The 19,714-nt window shown below is 37.5% G+C and overlaps 1 protein-coding gene across 2 annotated transcripts; it reads right to left on the minus strand.

Annotated features, from left to right (window-relative positions):
• Window positions 1-456: 456 nt before the first annotated feature.
• LOC131469462 (C-signal-like) lies at window positions 457-12,216 on the minus strand. 2 transcript variants are annotated; one of them, XM_058644408.1, is made up of 7 exons: window positions 11,948-12,216; window positions 11,519-11,573; window positions 7,336-7,532; window positions 6,766-6,811; window positions 2,819-2,937; window positions 1,964-2,074; window positions 457-805 (listed from the first exon to the last, which is right to left on the minus strand). In XM_058644408.1, exons 1-7 carry the CDS (start codon window positions 12,092-12,094, stop codon window positions 692-694), a joined length of 789 nt encoding a protein of 262 aa, XP_058500391.1. In that variant the 5' UTR covers window positions 12,095-12,216; the 3' UTR covers window positions 457-691. The 2 variants fall into 2 exon arrangements, with proteins under 2 accessions (XP_058500391.1, XP_058500390.1); XM_058644407.1 differs by having other exon boundaries at window positions 6,760-6,811; window positions 11,948-12,215.
• Window positions 12,217-19,714: the final 7,498 nt, after the last annotated feature.

The following is a 19,714-nucleotide window of genomic DNA, read 5'->3' on the forward strand; positions in this document are numbered from 1 at the left end:
ATATATATATATATATATATATATATATATAACAATATTATTACACAATACATAATATATAACAAGGTACTGCCTAAACCAAACCACATTCATAACCGTTCTCATCCAAATAGTGTTTACATGCAAATTAATAATCTACCTTTGTTTAAGAAATGCTGTCACAACTATCTGTACATTGACAACATGCAAACACACATTGCTGATGGAAGATGTATAACAACATTGATTTTTTCTTTGCAGAAACCCTGTGTTTATTTATCTAACTTAAATCCTGCTGAGGTTAAATTCCAGCTTCACATACAGAAATGTGTAGATGCTGGATTTTTGTTTTGCATCCGTAAGAGTTTGAGAGTCTCAAACCTTTAATATATCCAGCTATGGGAGAATATATGATGTTCAAATCAGCAACAGCAAAGTTTCAACAGACAAAATTCATCAAAAATGAATGTACAACTCTTGAATTATAAATATTGTTTTTATTCATTTTTCCAGCCATGCATCCTAACACGATACTCTGTGAGGCTTCTCAGTGATTCAGTTCATACTCGTCATCTTCAGTAGTTCCATGTAAGCAACTGGACTTTGTGTATCGTGTAATGTTAAACGTATAATAAGTGTATGATGTCGCAGCCAAAGGTGGTTATCTCTGCTCCGTTATTTGACTAGAAATATTGGATTGTGATGAGAGCTGCTACCAAGGGATTCTGTTGCCCTCAAAGTCCAGAAGCATCCCACTGTCTTTGTTGCTAAGTGACGGCATCACACTGAGCATGCTCAGTACGCTGTCCTCGGTGGACATTGGAGCCTGAGGACACGAGTAAGAGGAGTCAGTTAACTCTTAAAATGATGTAAAGGAGAGCGTAAAGGAACTGTGGAGCTCATTCATTAATTTTTTGCAGCATTGTCATGTTATCACTTTGTCACCAGGCTTTTCATACACAACTGATTTTAAGGTGCTTTCACTCGCATACGAATCTCTTTCAAAGATCTTTGTTGATACTTAAACAAAACACATTTTTATTCAGACAAAAATTACAGTGACACAGGAGGAATTTGCCTTTTAATTGGATGTTTTCTTTTCACTCTTCTCCCTGCATGTTTTTGAAACCAGTCTAATACACACTTCCCTTACTATTTTCTTATTTATGCAATTATGCATCTTTTAAAATGTTTTATTAGGCAGTGTGAGTTGTATTTTATGTATAAATGGTGCTATATGAATGTATTATTATTGTTATAATTTGAATGATTTTGCCTCTCTCCGGATGTCAGATGGAGTTAACTCCACCCTCTGCTGGTGATCACTATTCCTCTTTTTACTTACTTATTACTTTACTTATTACTAATTTCTTACTTTTTTATTCACTTTTACTCTTACTTTTGAACTCTTATTTCAAAATGTACTGTAAATGATTTTAATTGTTGTTGTAGGTCTTGTTTTTTAGTGTAATCAGTGTTGTTTTGTCGTCTGTAATTGGTGAACCAAAGACAACATTTTCTACCTCAGTGGACAATAAAAAATAATTCTATTCTAGTGTGTTCTACACTGAGAAAAAGCCTAAAAGAATTAAGTTCAAACTCGTAGTTAAGTTGTCTTTATATAACTTAAATTGAAGTTCAATTTAAATAAATTAATTTAGCTATTACCAATTTGAAGTAAGTTTAACAACCATTTTATTTTTTTATTTTTTTTACAGTGTTTTTTTTTACAGTAAGGAAGTCACTGGTATTAATCCCAGTTTGACTGAGGGTTTTTCCATGTGGAGTTTGGAAATTAACTGCATGCAAAGCAGCCATCGGCACATGTGTAAATAATCAAATGAATGATGGCTGAGTTCCATTCCTGGCTGACACAAACTGATCTCAGCCATCATTAATGTGATCAGTAACACCTGTGATGGGCTGAAACTTCAGTGTTGTCTAATGGTGAAAATCAATCTTTGTCTTATCTCCATCCCCTCACCTGTTCTCCTCCCATGTCAGTGCGCACCCAGCCAGGGTGGATCGCTGTCACAAGGATGTTGTGGCTCTTGAAGTCTTCAGCTTGACAGCGAGTCAGCATGTTCAGCGCCGCCTGGTGACCAAACACAGACATTTATATGAGGTAAGTGCTTCCTGAGGCCACTCATAAAACACTGGATTGGAGGCAGATGCTGTTTGTTACTGTTGATCACAGTCAGTCCCGGAGACTGGCTGAGGTGCGTTGCAGGAGATCATTTTTGGCTTCCCAAATCAATTGGCTAAGACTTTTACTGCACATTTTTATGTGTAGTAGATTATACCTCCAAATACTGCCTGATTTACCTCTTCAGAAATAGTCACAGGTGCTATAGAAATGGTAGTAAAAGCAGTCAGTCAGAAACATTTTATGACATACTAATGCGTCCTTGTCACAGTTTTTGTCGGGTCACAGTGGTTTGCCATGTGTAAACTTCCCATAAGGAAAGTTTGGGGAGCTGAGAACTGTAATTTTGAGTGATTTAGTTATTTAACGATTCTGCAAACCATGGGAAAATTTCCATTTGTACATTTTGTACAGGAAAAGTGTTTTACTGTCCAAACATAGTGTCATAGATTCTTACACATTGGACCTTTGAGACTGCAACGCTGAAAAAACAATGTAATCATTCCAGTGTGAACATGAAAGACAAATTATTCTGATTGATGTTCAGATCACAGTCCTGCCTGGACGTCCTCAAGTTGACGACAAACAAACAAAAATAAGAGGATGGAATGTGAAAGGCTGTGCATTTGTTACACCGGTTTAAACACTTATTGCATTATGAATATTGGATCATAATTGTCAGGTCAACTGTACCTTGCTGGTCCTGTAAGGATACATCTGTGCCATAGGGAAGGTCTCTGGACATTTCTCCATGGAGGAGATGAGTGTGGAGATGTTAATGATGGCTGACCTCCTGCAGGACATTTTATCACCTGAGACAGAAATATGTGTTATAAATTAGACGGCTATACTTAGCCATGCTTTTATAACAGTACATGTATTGATTATTTTTTAATACCATACAAAAACAGGCATATTTACAATGCTCCTGTTGCCAGAAAATGTTGTATATATAAAGTAGTTGTAATGTTTTATTTGTGGCCCCTTGTTTGCTTCATCTCTGTCAATGTGGCCCTTTAGATATAATGTTGTCGATAGTGTCTGTCAACAGATGTGTTTACAATGATATAGACAAAAAGACCCAATGCTATGGGAGGGGGGGGGCTCATTTCAGGCCCATCGTTTCTTATTATACATAAATTCTTACATAAACTCTGCAAACAAACAACTAGAACAAGGAAAAGCGATAATTATGTAAAACTGAAATGCTATAATAGTGATTTTATTTACAGTGTATATGTACAATAATAAAAAAAATGTCTAGATCACGGAGCAAATAATACACAACGACGAGCTGTTTGTCTACACTTCCGTCACAAAATCCACACTGGTATGAGGCAGAAAAGGTTCCTTCCGTTTGTTTGTTTCTGCAACGCTGTCAATCAAAAACTGGCTCCGCCTTACACACAGTTCCTTCCTATACCCATTCACACGCAGCAACATGGGTTAAGTGTCTTGCTCAAGGAACTAAGAACTGATCCCAACTCGCCCTACCACTTTAATACTTTAACTTCTAAAACTAAAGTACATTTTATATCAGAAAATTGCTTTTAAGACTTAAGTACAGTAAATCTTTATACAAGACTGTGCTACGGGAATAGAAAAATCACGTAAGATGATAAAAAATCACGTAAGATGATCCGTCATCTGCGATAACAGATTTTGAACAAACTATTGACACGTTCTAATCGCGTTCTAGCACACCTTTAGTATTGAAATGTAAATATGACACAAAGCTGAGCTTCCCTTGCTGTCTTTAGAGCAATCACCACTGGATGTAGGGGCCCCTGGGAAGCGTGCACCTGAGGCCCCCAAGGTTCAATGGTAAAATGTGCACAGCTGCACCACATCTTCCAACCTAGAATCAAAGAGTTTCTCTGTGTTTCTGTGTCTTCTGTTTTATTTTCCCTCTCAAAGATCTCTGGACAAACACGAGAGCCTTAATGAAATTAAAATACATGATGTTATTTTAGTTTATGGCGACTCTGGTGGAGCAGTGAAGTGTGCAGAGTGCAGTCTTTGCTTTCACACAGAGTGTATTAATATTCCCCCCCTCCCCCCCTTGTCTCTTACAGTGTTCCTGATCTGTGCTGATGTTATTCAAAAGTACAACTTTCTGGCCTCCACTAAACCAGACCGTCCTGGAGAGCGTTATATTGACCACAGCTTTCCTCTGCCGTTATTCAAAGCATGTTTGCTGGAATCTGTCAGTCACTAACTCGGTTATACTCAGTGCCTTGTGCCCATGTTGGATACTTTCATCCTCCCAGTTCCATTACAACAACATCAAGGCCATGCACTGCTCTGCTCTTTTCTGTTTTATTCATCTGTAAAACATTGAATCAGAGTTAGGATGTGTTTGAGAGAGCTGCTGGTTCCCATAAATAAACACTTACACAAATGTATATGAGTCTGAGTTCAATCAGCTGCATCAAATAGCACGTAACAAGGAGCAGCCTGGTCTCTTAGTCAAATGTTGCTGTTTTACGTTTGTGTAAACCATGGGAAATGTTAGATTTGTACATTCTGGACAGAAAAACATGTTTGAATGAGACGTTTTTTGGCAAATGGTTTCATACGTATCACATCGGTGACGCACTTCTTAAGTGTTGGAGGGGAAATATTCTCGCAAAGGTGGAGGGGGTAGTGGTGAATGGTTTCTTTTTTAACAATGGGAATGTGTTTAATCGAGATAATGAGATTAATCCCAACATCTTGAGAATACAGTTGGAATATCATGTGGAGAAGCTGCCATTGAATACGTCAGTCAGTCTCAGACGTGTTTGTGGAGTTTGTGACCTGCTGAAACTCTTTTCTTGACTAGAAGCGGTAAAACCTGTCAACTTGTAACTCAACATGTTGAGATTAAACTCCTCTCTTTTACTTTTTTTTTTTTTTTTTACTCTTTTACTCTTTCAATGTCTCTCTTTAAGTTCAATGAACTTTATTTCTAGAGCACATTTAAAAAAACAACCAAGGTTGACCAAAGTGCTTTACAGAGTTAGGCACAGCAACATGCAATAAACATCAATACAAATTGATTTTAGGTAAAATAATGACGTAATAAAATCGTAAAAACTACATAGAAGTGTCAGGTTGACTATTCTTTTCCTGAAGTGAAGGCCAAGGAGAAGAGGTGGGTCTTTTAAAATGTTAAATGATGGGGGCAGATTTCATTTCCATGGGTAAATTGTTCCAAAAGTTTGGGGTCAGCTCCAGAAAAGGCCCCATCACAAGTTTTTAGTTGGGATTTTGGCGCACCTAATAACAACCTGTTATTTCAGATAGATAAGTGAAGTTCAGAAGTGATGCCAAACCTTTTACAAGCTTTAAAAAACAAGAATTTGAAATTTTAAAATAAATCCTAAAACTAATAGGAAGCCAGTGGAGGGAGCGCAACACAGGTGTGATGGGGTCTCTTTAAATCCGTCATTGAAAGGATCCACTAGATTAAAGTCAAGTTGTTGAGATTAATCTCGTCATTGGCGAAAAATATCAGTCATATGTTACAATGAGCATAGCCATTAGCATTAACATTTGTAGTGACCCTTACTTTTTTAAAACTTGGAAAAGCGCTCATGATCATTTATTTAATCGAGCGGATTATCTACATGATTGATGACTGTCTGGATTCAGCGGCAGCTTCTGTGGAGATGGAAGACGACACGTCGGCTTAAATCTCCAATTTTATTCCAATTTATTCTCAAAAATACAGTTAGCATTTTGTACGTTTGTACAAAACAATATACATTATTACTGAGAGCAATGGGAAAACACCACAGGGCAGCACAGCCACTGGCAAGTGTGAGAGTGGTATTAATCACCTTTTTTTTTTAGAAGAAGAAATCCACCAGCAAAGCAGCAAAGACCCAAGAGCGAGAGAATAGCTGATGCCATCAGTCCATATAAATGACAGATTGGTGAGAACCACCTTCTCATTTTACGATTGTTTAAGCTCAATAAATTGCAATGACAAACCGCTTAACCAGACCTGATGCTTGTGTTTGTACGGTTCAGTGTAAAGTTACCTGGTCCCCGTTGCCTTGGGGCCCAAAGTCTGTTAAAATGATGGCAGCAAACCCCCTGTAACTCAATGTCTTTCCAATGTTTTCACAGTGTTACGGGGACATCCCTGTGTGCTTTTACTCTGCAACAACATTGTGGGGGTTTTATGGAAAGGAAAGCTGATGGTTCATGGAGAAAACACAGAATCTTTTCTTAACCCTGACCAGGTGATTTTTGTGCCTACACTTTTATCATCACACGTCATTCCTTCATTTTAGATAAAGATGCCAGACTTAGATTTTCTTTATAAACACAATTAACATGAACACAATAGATTTAAATCTTGCTTTTGAGTGTTTCCTGACACTAACTCTGACCTGTCTCTAACTATGGTCTCTGAAATCTGATCGCTGTCCGTGAATCACGTTCTTTACAATTACAGATTATTATCCAAGAAAATAACCCAGCCTTCCAGAAGTCCTTCATTTTTCTTTCCAGTGCCAAAGTTTTGATGGTTTTTTTTATGATGTTTTTCCTTGTGTGTTTTGCTGCTCTATTTGAATTAAATCAATTTATTCTCTTGTTTACGTTCTCATATTTTTCTTGCCGTAAAATGAAAAGACATTTACCCTCACCAGACGAGTCTTTCTCCGCTGCTTTCTGGAGGAGCGGCAGAAACATCTGTGGAGAGAGACAGGTCAGAGTTGTTGTTACTGTGTCACAGAACAAATCACATCACGTTTAATGTTATCGGAAAGTTTCTGTCATCACAGAGATTTGAATGATGCATCAAACTGCTTTGACCAATAGTTTTTTTTCCATCGTAAGCAAAGCCCATCTTTATTTTTCATTTCAGGCTGAAGCACGAGGGGCTGTGTGAAGCTTGGAGGTTGCAACCACAAAACATAAAACACAAGACAAACTGAAACAACGGATACATGGAGAAACAAAAATTTGTGTTTTTACAAACAAAAAGCCACAACTGATCAGTAAAAATGTGCGTGTGAAATGTACCTTTAATCAATACATGTTTTCCCATGTTAAAGCACTTTGTAATGTATTTTCTGAAATTGTTAAAAAGTGTAAAGTGGTTTCTAAAACAAATATTGTTTAGTATCAGTGTTGTAGTGTGATGCTGTTTGAGCACTGACTCCTCCTCTGTCTGTGTCTGCATCGTTAAGCGAGAAAATGTTGGACGAACCAACCTTAGCGAGGAGAAACGGTCCAGCCACGTTGGTTTCATACACGTCCATCATGTCCTTTTTCCCAGTGTCAGCTAATGGAGCAGGTATAGGAGGTTTATTGATCGCAGCATTGTTGATGAGGAGGTTCAAACCAGCGTCGCTGATACGCTCACTCACAGTGTGGACGGCAGCTGAGATACTGTCCTCGTCTGATGTGTCTGCAAGTGGACATGCAACAGGAAATACTCACTCAGAGACTCAGAGACGTGTGATTCTCCAGAATAAATACAGTGATTCAAAGTGAAGTAAAACAATGTTGATTAAATGATGGATTGACTCTGTGGGAAATGGCTTCTGGAAAATGTGAGGCACAATTATTTCTATTTTTTTTTTCAGGCTGCTCGTGGGCCACTTAAATGTTTGTTTTTGATATGTATAGATTCACTTCATGAATAGATTTTTTATTGTGAATTATATATGGTTTCTATTTTCTACAAGTACTACTTCACTTCTACAAGTACAAATTCACTTGTACAAGTACTTAATTAAGTACAACTCAATACACAGGCCTCTGCTTCTACTGCTTCATTCTAAAGAAACTGTTGCATGTATCGTTGTATCTTTCTCCTGTCTTTTGTCTTTGGACTGTCTCTGTCCATCCATTGTTTTTTATTTCCACTGCTTTTAAACACTGCTGCTGTCTCTGTGCTAAAGCAGGTGTGGAACAGGTCTGACCACTGAGTCTAAATCAGGCGACATGTAACGGCACACCAGCTACTCATCTCAGGCACTTGATAGTGATAGTCCCGCGCTGTCGCTCTCTGTAAGTAGACTCTGTGTGTGTGTGTGTGTGTGTGTGTGTGTGGGGAAGCTTTGAAGTTTGACTGGTGACTTCACCTGGGAGGAAGAGCATAAAAGCCAGGCAGTCTCATTTGACTTTGTGAAGGTGCCAGGCTCATCTTTAATGCTTTAATGCTCCTTTCCACTTCTATCACTCCATACTCCATGTATTTCACTTTTTTCATAAAGGTGTTTTGCTAAATCTAAACTTTGGGACTTTTAGTTCTGAGGTCCTTACACAGGCTTCCCGTCTGCCAAAGAATGGATTTTAAAATATATATAAAGCTCTTTATCTAGAAAGCACTGAGTGACTGAATGAACCATGCAGACCACTAAGGTCACCAGGGTCAGGTTTGCACTGTGTCCCCAGAGCCAGGACAAAACACAGGAAGCAGACTTCAGTTTTTATGCCCGAAATATCCGGAACAAACTCCCAGAAGAGTGCAGGTCTGCAAAGTCAATTCATTCTTTTAAATCTAGTCTGAAAAAACCTACTTGTTTTCCACTACGTTTAAATAAAAACACAATTATCATCACGGCTGCACCTACAACTTCGAGTTTCTTTTCTCCCCACTTTCTTTTACTTCTCTATTCAAATGCTTTTATTGTGTTTTATTATACCTTTTATTTCTTTAATGCTGCTGCTGCTGTATTTCTCTTTCTTTTTATTGTAAAACACTTTGAAACACCATGAATTCTGAGATTAAAGTCAGGAGTATGAGATAAAAAAAAAAAAAATAACAATACAAATCTCAGAATTCTGACTTTTTCTTTAATCTCAGAATTCTGATATTTTCTTTAATCTCAGAATCCATCTTTAATCTCAAAATTCTGATATTTTCTTTAATCTCAGAATACAACTTTAATCTCAGAATTCTGACCTTTACTTTAATCTCAGACTCCTGAATTTAATCTCAGAATTCTGACCTTTACTTTAATCTCAGATTTCTGACTTTAATCTCAGAATTCTGACTTTTTCTTTAATCTCAGAATCCAACTTTAAGAATTGAGATTAAAGTCAGAAATGGCCACATCTTCACATTTTCAGATTTCCATGTGTTAGACATTGATGGAAAGCTTAGAAATCACACTTTCAGAATCTGTAAATAACTCAAAATGTCGCTCAGCCTACGTGTTCACCTTAATGTCATAATTCTGTGAATAAATTCAGGATTCTGAGATTAAAGTCATATTTCTGAGATTAAAGTGTTATATTTAAGATACTTTTTTTTCTTTCCTTCAATTACTATTACTCTTCCGTAGAAATGCCTTCTAGATGAAATGTGCTCTATAAATAAAACTTGTTGTATACTTTAAACATTAGTTAAACACATGCAAGTGTAACAAATTATTATCACCCCACTTTATGGATTGTGAACATGACACAAGCGCGCGCGTGTTTGATTGAACGACAAGTAACGACAGGCGTCTTCCAAAGCACATTTACTTTGCATCAACTAAGAAGCCTTTTGAAGCATTTTTAATTACAGCTTGTGAATAATGTAACAATGAAATAGGACATTCTTCAAGTACTTTACAACACTAGAGCTGACAGGGCTCAACATACTCTACACCAGATTTACTGCCTCATATTTTTGTAGAAAAACACTAAATTTCATTACATGTCCATTACATGCCAAAAAATGTTAAGGAGCTGCATGTTTGCTGAGTTCCCACGAACGCTGCTGCGCTGTGAGGCGATTCTGGCACAGTGGGTCGCAGTGGACCATTACATGTTGCATACGGGCCCGTAAATCAACCCCCTCCACCCCCATACACAACTACTGGCAAAGGCGAGGACTATAAAAGGGTGAATACATGCCTCCATCTACCTCTCAAATAACTCCATTTGCTCCAAAAATATGTGGAAAGTCTTGGAGAGCTGCGTAATTAAATCACCCCCCCACCCCCGCCATTCATACTATGTTTCTTTTCATATCCATATGTGCAGTGAGCCAACAACACTACAGGGGAAGTCTGTACTTTCTTTTTCTCCTAATAAAGAACACAAGCCCACATAGTGTGAGTTACTTAGTCTCGACCAGCAGACCTGGACATTTACCTGGACAACAAGCGCACATGTGTTTCCAATCATATTTTCTCCTCTTTTTACTACAGTTAACCTACATTTTTCTTTTGCATTTAGCAGACGCTTTTATCCAAAGCGGCTTACTGAAGAGGAATAAGTTATATAGAAGAAGGATTCTTGGCAAGGAATCCATTACATAGGAACAGTGCAGAGTGCAGAGGTAGATCCAGATCAGATAACTGTCCCACTTCAAACTGGCTTGATTCCATGCCTCACCTTTTCACTTGAGCGAGCTGTGTACCTGGCGTCTTGCCTCATCAAACTTTACTTTTAAACTCTGCATTTAGCTTACTCAATCGTGTACTTCTGCCGATCCTGTTTTAACCCCACCTCTTGTTCCAGTTGTTGCACACATGCACGCACACCTTCTTCTTCCTTCCTGAAAGATACAGGGACTATATCTCTCTCTTTATAGGAGTTCATTCCCTCTCTTGACTTTGTTGCAGGCGCGTGAGCCAGCAAACATAGTGTGTTAGACTTTAAGGTCCGTTCTACGACATTTAGGGGCAGTTTTATTGGCATAAAGTGAACTGTACTAACCCAAGGTTTGTTTAAGTGCAAGCGCTCTATAGTAAAAGATTGTTTTGGTTTCATGCGTGTTCCTAAGGCATCTCGCTTACAAAAAAAACCGCCCCAACAGACAAACAAAAGCCAGAGTGTATGTGTGTGTGCGTGTTTTGGAGTACCATGCAAATCAAGCAGAACAACATGGTGTGTGTGTGTGTGTGTGTGTGTGAATGCAACAGTAGTTTCCTGTGTTCAATTAACATAAAATAACATTGACCCAGAGATTATATTTACAGTAAAATATCATTTCCAATGCAGTTCAAGAAATTGAACTGAAATATTATAGTAGTTTCCTATAATATTCCTATATTCCATATAGGAATATTCCATATTCCTATATGGAATATTAGGTTAAGGATTCCTTACGTGTGAATGCACAAATGGACATTTAAGCAGGTAGAATTAATAAAGATGTTTATGTGGATCAGTTTTCATTGTGACATGTCGTCAGTGAGAGTAAGTCTCTGCATGTCAGGCTGGCGAAGGGTGTGTACTTGGTCACACACACACACACACACACACACAACACTGTCAACACTGGCAATGTGTCAGTGTATCATATGACAGCACATTAAAAAACTTTCACTTTAATGTTTCCCCTTATTAAACGTCCCTGTTATTTATAACCAACCATTTAGTGAATGAACCATTTTCCCCGTTTAGTAAATTTCTATTCGACACAACTATGTGAGGGTGAATTGTGTTTACCTAGTTTGATTATAGTGATCTTTCCAGGATATTGAGTGGCGAGCTGCCTCAGGGCCTGGAAGGAACGGAGAGAGAAGGAATGAGAAGAGGATGCACCGAGACGATAGAAATACACTTATTTTTGTGCACATGCATAAAGCGAGACAAAATGTATGCATTCTTAAATTTAACTTCAATGGCATGACATGACTTTAATGGATCAATGGATTTTGATGTACAATTCTTTTTAACCTCACACACACAGAGATTATGATTGTGACATTAAAGCTCAGACACTTCCTCGAGTGCATGGGTTCAGAGTCCATGGAAGAACGGTTTACTCACTCACTTCCACACCCAGCACATGTATGTGTGCACACACGTGCTGTGTGTGTAATGGTAGTACATATGAAAAGTCATGACAGTCATTAAATGTAAAATGTGTCTCACCTCAGCTCCAGTGCCCTCAGGCTCTCTACAGCCGGCGTAGACGTGAGATTTCACCCCTGTCTTCTCGGCCAGTTGTTTGACCAGCTCCAAACCGATGCCTTTGTTGGTGCCAGTCACAAAAATGTTGCCGTCCAGTTTCAGCGACATGTTTGCGGCTCTCTTTGAAAACCCCCAGCTGCTGTGTGACTGCTCTCTCCTGACATTAACTCAACATGTGTGAGAGTGCACTGTGGCTGCAAGGCAACTCCTGTGTGTGTGTGTGTGTGTGTCATGCACTTTATATACAGTAGGTGGATACTTTTCAAGAGAGCAGGAGTAAGCCACATGTTTACCATGTAACCTATTGCACATATTTTATACGACTGGACTTTTACCTTACTTTACAGCACCGGTTAAAGTTTTTTTTCCCACGTGGTCAAACGAAGAATAAACTATTGTAGTCAGATTAATTTGACCATTTATTTTTTTCAAATCAGCAGGAGTAGGGCTTTTATTCTCTTTGAAGGGTGACTTTGATGTTGACCTTTTGTCAATTTTATTTTATTTTTTCAATCCCAACTTCCTCTGTTGTTGAGGGAATGGGACGTGTCTCTCAGACCCACTGTTATAAATGGAATAACACATGTATCTCTGGAAATTAGTAAAAAAAAAAAAAAGTATGTTTTTTGGGTGAAGTGGCCCTTTAACGCTATAGGGACAGACTGGGATTTAAGAAGCCCTTTGTCAGTGAGCAAACACCTTTAGTACAGATCTGATAGTTTCACAACTTTCCAGAAATGTGGTGAGGCAAGACATGCAACATACCGTTTGCCCTCTACAGGTGCAGTTGGATAATTACATCTTTGAATGACGCGCCAAGACAAACATGATGCACAGAGTTCAGCCTCTTCCCCGTGCTCAGGGTCACTGTTGTGACGGAGAAACCTTGAGTGTATGAATTAATGTGTTCTTAATCTGAACTATTTTGAAATAAAAACATACAGTGCTGCACAAAACCCTTAGGGTTGGACGATTAGACTTGTTTGTTCTTATCAATGTTATAATAATATAATTATTTCTTAATCATTTTTCCTGGAGCACGTCCAGAAAATACAGGAAACATGTATGCATTTTAGAAAAAAGGGTTAAAGAGTATTTAGTGAGTGATTTAACACTACACTTGAATATTAATGTTATTGTAAAATCTGTGCTTGTCCTTTTATTTAATATTGAAAAATATCTGCTGTGAAAAAGTGAACTGGATAAGTACATTTTCTATTAGTCTCTGTTTATATAGCATGCACAGTGTGTGTGTTTATATACAGTTTATATACATTAATAAAAAAAGAAAGAAAGAGAGACAAAAGACTTTTAGGTGGAAAGAGTACTGAAATATTCTACTCAAGTAAAAGTACTTTCACTTAAGTACTTTTTTTTGGTTCAAAAAATGTACTGTAAAGTTAAGGTAAAAAAAGTGTCAATGGGACACACATCTCACATGAATTGTTTTTAATTCAAAGGCAAACCTTTACAAATAACAGTGCTGACAATATGAAATATGTGAACACATCATGTGTCAGTCAACATGGGTCAAAGGTCACAAATGCTTTAACTTTCTTTTTATTCCCACGGCAAATTACCATGGGTGCACCTGTTTTACACTGTTTTTACTTCCAGTACTTCCTACTACTTAAGTACAGTACTTCCAGTAAAATTACAGCAAATTACAAATTTTTAAAAATGGCAAGTACCCAAAACATCCTACTCAATTACAGTAACGCGAGTAAATGTAATGTATTACTTTCCACCTGTGATTAAGACTGAGACCAGTTCACTATATACAGTATAATATTGCTCTAATAGGCTCTAACGTACAGATATATGCAGTACACCTTGATTTACTTTTAATATTAGCAGTGCATTAGCAAAATTGACTAGACATTTCACAGCGGATAGCCTGGCTGCATTATAGATGGAAATGCTTTGGCTGCATTTCAAATAAACAACATTAACATTTTATTATTTGAATTTCCGTTCATATTTGTATCTGTGGAAAAGTACAACTCTTGGAGTCAGAGATGTTCACCACTGACAACAAACAGGGCACAGGGACTGTGTTTTTGGACTCAAATCGAGCAACAATAGAGTGTTAGCGTCGTATTATACCAAAGCAAAGCAGCCGAGTCGATGGGCTTTATACATTTGTGATCTTCACTCTCTCTGTGACACATCTCTGACTCCCTCTCTCTCTGGTGAGTGAGGGAGTGGAACAGGAGTATGTGTGTGCGCAAATTCCTTCTTTGGGGTTTAGGAAAGCAAACATTGTAAAAAGATAACACCGCTCCCAGACGAACACACACCTTTTGCCAGGAACGAAACTTTATTTGGTTTTAAAGGGGCGCAGAGGAGCTGCAGCTGTTATCACTGACAAAACGTCTGAAGTACTTATGTTATTGGTTATATTTGAAGATAATATTAATGATGATAATAATGAAAAAAAATATAAGCGGTCACCCTGAGTTCTCGATGACCCAAACAAGACTGAGTTTGAGACATTTAGAAAGTAACTAATTTGGACGACATTCTAAAGTATGAATTTTTTTGTGCCATCTCTGATTGTTTTACAGATTTTATTTGCTGACATAAAAAAAAAAAAAAAAAAAGCTAGTGAGTTAACCTCCACTAGGATTCAAACCCACAATGTCTTCAGACGCGATGCGACGTTCTTAGTCGACTGGACCATCTTCAGCAGCAATGATTCCCCCGACAGTGACAGAGGACACAAGTAAACTAATGAAGGATCCAATTGTTTGTCCTTGTAATTCAACAGTTGAAATTTTGAAAAACTCAAGATGAGAAAGAACTTGAGAGTGAGAGCACGAAGACAAGAGTCTCATCTTACACTGAAGTTGTCCACACTCTGCTACACGATGACTTTTTGGACGACACACTGAAAAGCATCGTTTACTCGTCCAAGATGAGACAAGAACAAAGACGATGCGCCTCCGTGGTGTCATGGAGGAAATCTGACCTCGTCATCCAGGGGTTGTGGGTTTGAGTCCCGTCATGTGACAGTGAAAGTGTTTGGAAAGAATGAACATGTAATAAATATAAGGTTTAAGCTTATGTTAATCACATACTCTGTAGGCTCCGCCCTCTCAGTGTCATCACCATGTGGGTGGTCCCCGTTCTGTGATTGGACGAGGGAGGAGCTGGTGCAATAAATGTGCTTCATCTCAGCCAAAAACTATGACTCTTTGGGCACATTTTGAACGACATACAATACTATGACATTTTTGACTAATTTTGGACGACATACTAAACTATTACTTTTTTGACTTATTTTGGACGACATACTAAACTATAACTTTTTGGAGGGATTTTGGACGACATACTAACTATGACTTTTTTGTCATATTTTGGACGACATACTAAACTATTACTTTTTTGTCATATTTTGGACGACATACTAAACTATGACTTTTTTGACTAATTTTGGACGACATACTAAACTATGACTTTTTTGACTAATTTTGGACGACATACTAAACTATGACTTTTTTGTCATATTTTGGACGACATAATAAATATGACTTTTTTGTCATATTTTGAGGACATACTAAACTATGAATTTTTTGTCATATTTTGGACGACATACTAACCTATGACTTTTTTGTCATATTTTGAGCAACATACTAAACTATGACTTTTTTGTCACATTTCGGACAACATACTATGCTATGATTTTTTGACTCATTTTTGATAACATGCTATACTATGACTTCTTTGGGTGATTTTGGACGACATACTATACTATGACTTTTTTGTCTCATTTTGGACAACATGCTATACTATGACTTTTTTGGGTGATTTTGGACGACATGCTATACTATGACTTTTTTGGGTGATTTTGGACGACATACTATACTATGACTTTTTTGTCTCATTTTGGACGACATGCTATACTATGACTTTTTGACTGATTTTGGACGACATACTATACTATGACTGTTTTGACTGATTTTGGACGACATACTATACTATGACTGTTTTGACTGATTTTGGACGACATATTATACTATGACTGTTTTGACTGATTTTGGATGACATACTATACTAAGACTTTTTTGGGTGATTTTGGACAACATACTATGTCATTACAGTCTGGACAGTTGGTGTAGTGGTTAGTTCTCCTCCCTTTCATGCGAAAGACAGGGCTTCAAGCCATGGTTGTGACAGTGGTCTTTCTGCATATATTTTGCATGTTCTCTCCAACAACATATTTACTTTTTTGTCTCTTTTTGGACGACATACTAACCTCTTACTTTTCTGACTGATTTTGGACGAACTACTATACTATGACTTTTTTGAATGATTTTGGATGACATACTATACTATGACATTTTGGTCACTTTTTGGACGACATACTATACTATGACATTTTTGTCTCATTTTGGACGACATACTATTCTATGACCTTTTTGAGTGATTTTGGACGGCAGACGAAACTATGACTTTTTTGACTCATATTAGACGAAATGATATACTATGACTTTTTTGAGTGATTTTAGACGACATACTATACTATGACATTTTTGTCTCATTTTGGACGCCATACTATACTATGACTTTTTTGTCTCATTTTGGACGACATACTAAAGTATGACTGTTTTGACTGATTTTGGATGACATACTATACTATGACTGTTTTGACTGATTTCGGATGACATACTATACTATGGCTTTTTTGGGTGATTTTGGACGACATACTATGTCATTACAGTATGGACAGCTGGTGTAGTGGTTAGTTCTCCTTCCTTTCATGCGAAATACAAGGGTTCAAGCCCTGGTTGTAACAGTGGTCTTTGTGCAGGTATTTTGCATGTTCTCTCCAACAACATAGTGACTTTTTTGTCCCTTTTTGGACGACATACTAACCTCTTACTTTTATGACTGATTTCGGACGACATGCTATACTATGACTTTTTTGGGTGATTTTGGACGACATGCTATACTATGATTTTTTGACCGATTTTGGACGACATCCTATACTATGACCTCTTTGGGTGATTTGGGACGACATGCTATACTATGACTTTTTTGGGTGATTTTGGACAACATGCTATACTATGACTTTTTTGGGTGATTTTGGACGACACGCTATACTATGACTTTTTTGACTGATTTTGGACGACATGCTATACTATGACTTTTTTGGGTGATTTTGGACGACATGCTATACTATGACTTTTTTGACCGATTTTGGACGACATGCTATACTATGACTATTTTGACAGATTTTGGACGACATGCTATACTATGACTTCTTTGGGTGATTTTGGACGACATGCTATACTATGACTTTTTTGGGTGATTTTGGACAACATGCTATACTATGACTTTTTTGACCGATTTTGGACGCCATGCTATACTATGACTTTTTTGGGTGATTTTGGACGACATGCTATACTATGACTTTTTTGACCGATTTTGGACGACATCCTATACTATGACTATTTTGACAGATTTTGGACGACATGCTATACTATGACTTCTTTGGGTGATTTTGGACGACATGCTATACTATGACTTTTTTGACCGATTTTGGACGACATGCTATACTATGACTTTTTTGACCAATTTTGGACGACATGCTATACTATGACTTTTTTGACAGATTTTGGAAGACATGCTTTCCTATGACTTTTTTGACCGATTTTGGACGACATGCTATACTATGACTATTTTGACAAATTTTGGACGACATGCTATACTATGACTTCTTTGGGTGATTTTGGACGACATGCTATACTATGACTTTTTTGGGTGATTTTGGACAACATGCTATACTATGACTTTTTTGGGTGATTTTGGACGACATGCTATACTATGACTTTTTTGACCGATTTTGGACGCCATGCTATACTATGACTTTTTTGGGTGATTTTGGACGACATGCTATACTATGACTTTTTTGACCGATTTTGGACGACATCCTATACTATGACTTTTTTGACCGATTGTGGACGACATGCTATACTATGACTTTTTTGACAGATTTTGGACGACATGCTTTCCTATGACTTCTTTGGGTGATTTTGGACGACATGCTATACTATGACTATTTTGACAGATTTTGGACGACATGCTATACTATGACTTTTTTGACAGATTTTGGATGACATGCTATACCATGACTTTTTAGGGTGATTTTGGACGACATGCTATACTATGACTTTTTTGACCGATTTTGGACGACATGCTATACTATGACTTTTTTGACCGATTTTGGACGACATGCTATACTATGACTATTTTGACAGATTTTGGACGACATGCTATACTATGACTTCTTTGGGTGATTTTGGACGACATGCTATACTATGACTTTTTTGGGTGATTTTGGACAACATGCTATACTATGACTTTTTTGACCGATTTTGGACGACATGCTATACTATGACTTTTTTGACAGATTTTGGACGACATGCTTTCCTATGACTTTTTTGGGTGATTTTGGACGACATGCTATACTATGACTATTTTGACAGATTTTGGACGACATGCTATACTATGACTTTTTTGACCGATTTTGGACGCCATGCTATACTATGACTTTTTTGGGTGATTTTGGACGACATGCTATACTATGACTTTTTTGACCGATTTTGGACGACATCCTATACTATGACTATTTTGACAGATTTTGGACGACATGCTATACTATGACTTCTTTGGGTGATTTTGGACGACATGCTATACTATGACTTTTTTGACCGATTTTGGACGACATGCTATACTATGACTTTTTTGACCGATTTTGGACGACATGCTATACTATGACTTTTTTGACAGATTTTGGAAGACATGCTTTCCTATGACTTTTTTGACCGATTTTGGACGACATGCTATACTATGACTATTTTGACAGATTTTGGACGACATGCTATACTATGACTTCTTTGGGTGATTTTGGACGACATGCTATACTATGACTTTTTTGGGTGATTTTGGACAACATGCTATACTATGACTTTTTTGGGTGATTTTGGACGACATGCTATACTATGACTTTTTTGACCGATTTTGGACTCCATGCTATACTATGACTTTGTTGGGTGATTTTGGACGACATGCTATTCTATGACTTTTTTGACCGATTTTGGACGACATCCTATACTATGACTTTTTTGACCGATTGTGGACGACATGCTATACGATGACTTTTTTGACAGATTTTGGACGACATGCTTTCCTATGACTTTTTTGGGTGATTTTGGACGACATGCTATACTATGACTATTTTGACAGATTTTGGACGACATGCTATACTATGACTTTTTTGACAGATTTTGGATGACATGCTATACCATGACTTTTTAGGGTGATTTTGGACGACATGCTATACTATGACTTTTTTGACCGATTTTGGACGACATGCTATACTATGACTTTTTTGACCGATTTTGGACGACATGCTATACTATGACTATTTTGGGTGATTTTGGACGACATGCTATACTATGACTTTTTTGACCGATTTTGGACGACATGCTATACTATGACTATTTTGACAGATTTTGGACGACATGCTATACTATGACTTCTTTGGGTGATTTTGGACAACATGCTATACTATGACTTTTTTGGGTGATTTTGGACAACATGCTATACTATGACTTTTTTGACCGATTTTGGACGACATGCTATACTATGACTTTTTTGACAGATTTTGGACGACATGCTTTCCTATGACTTTTTTGGGTGATTTTGGACGACATGCTATAC

The sequence above is a fragment of the Solea solea genome, chromosome 12, assembly GCF_958295425.1.
Source record: "Solea solea chromosome 12, fSolSol10.1, whole genome shotgun sequence".
NCBI lineage: Eukaryota > Metazoa > Chordata > Actinopteri > Pleuronectiformes > Soleidae > Solea > Solea solea.

Bases quoted from the DNA above. Each gene is read 5' to 3' on its own strand.
- LOC131469462 (XM_058644407.1), bottom strand. From the start codon at position 12,094: ATGTCGCTGAAACTGGACGGCAACATTTTTGTGACTGGCACCAACAAA. The intron at 2,938-6,759 runs GTAAATGTCTTT...TTTCTGTCTCAG, and splicing joins GAAAGACTCGTCTGGTGAGG to GTGATAAAATGTCCTGCAGG. The intron at 806-1,963 runs GTGAGGGGATGG...TCGTGTCCTCAG, and splicing joins CTGACATGGGAGGAGAACAG to GCTCCAATGTCCACCGAGGA.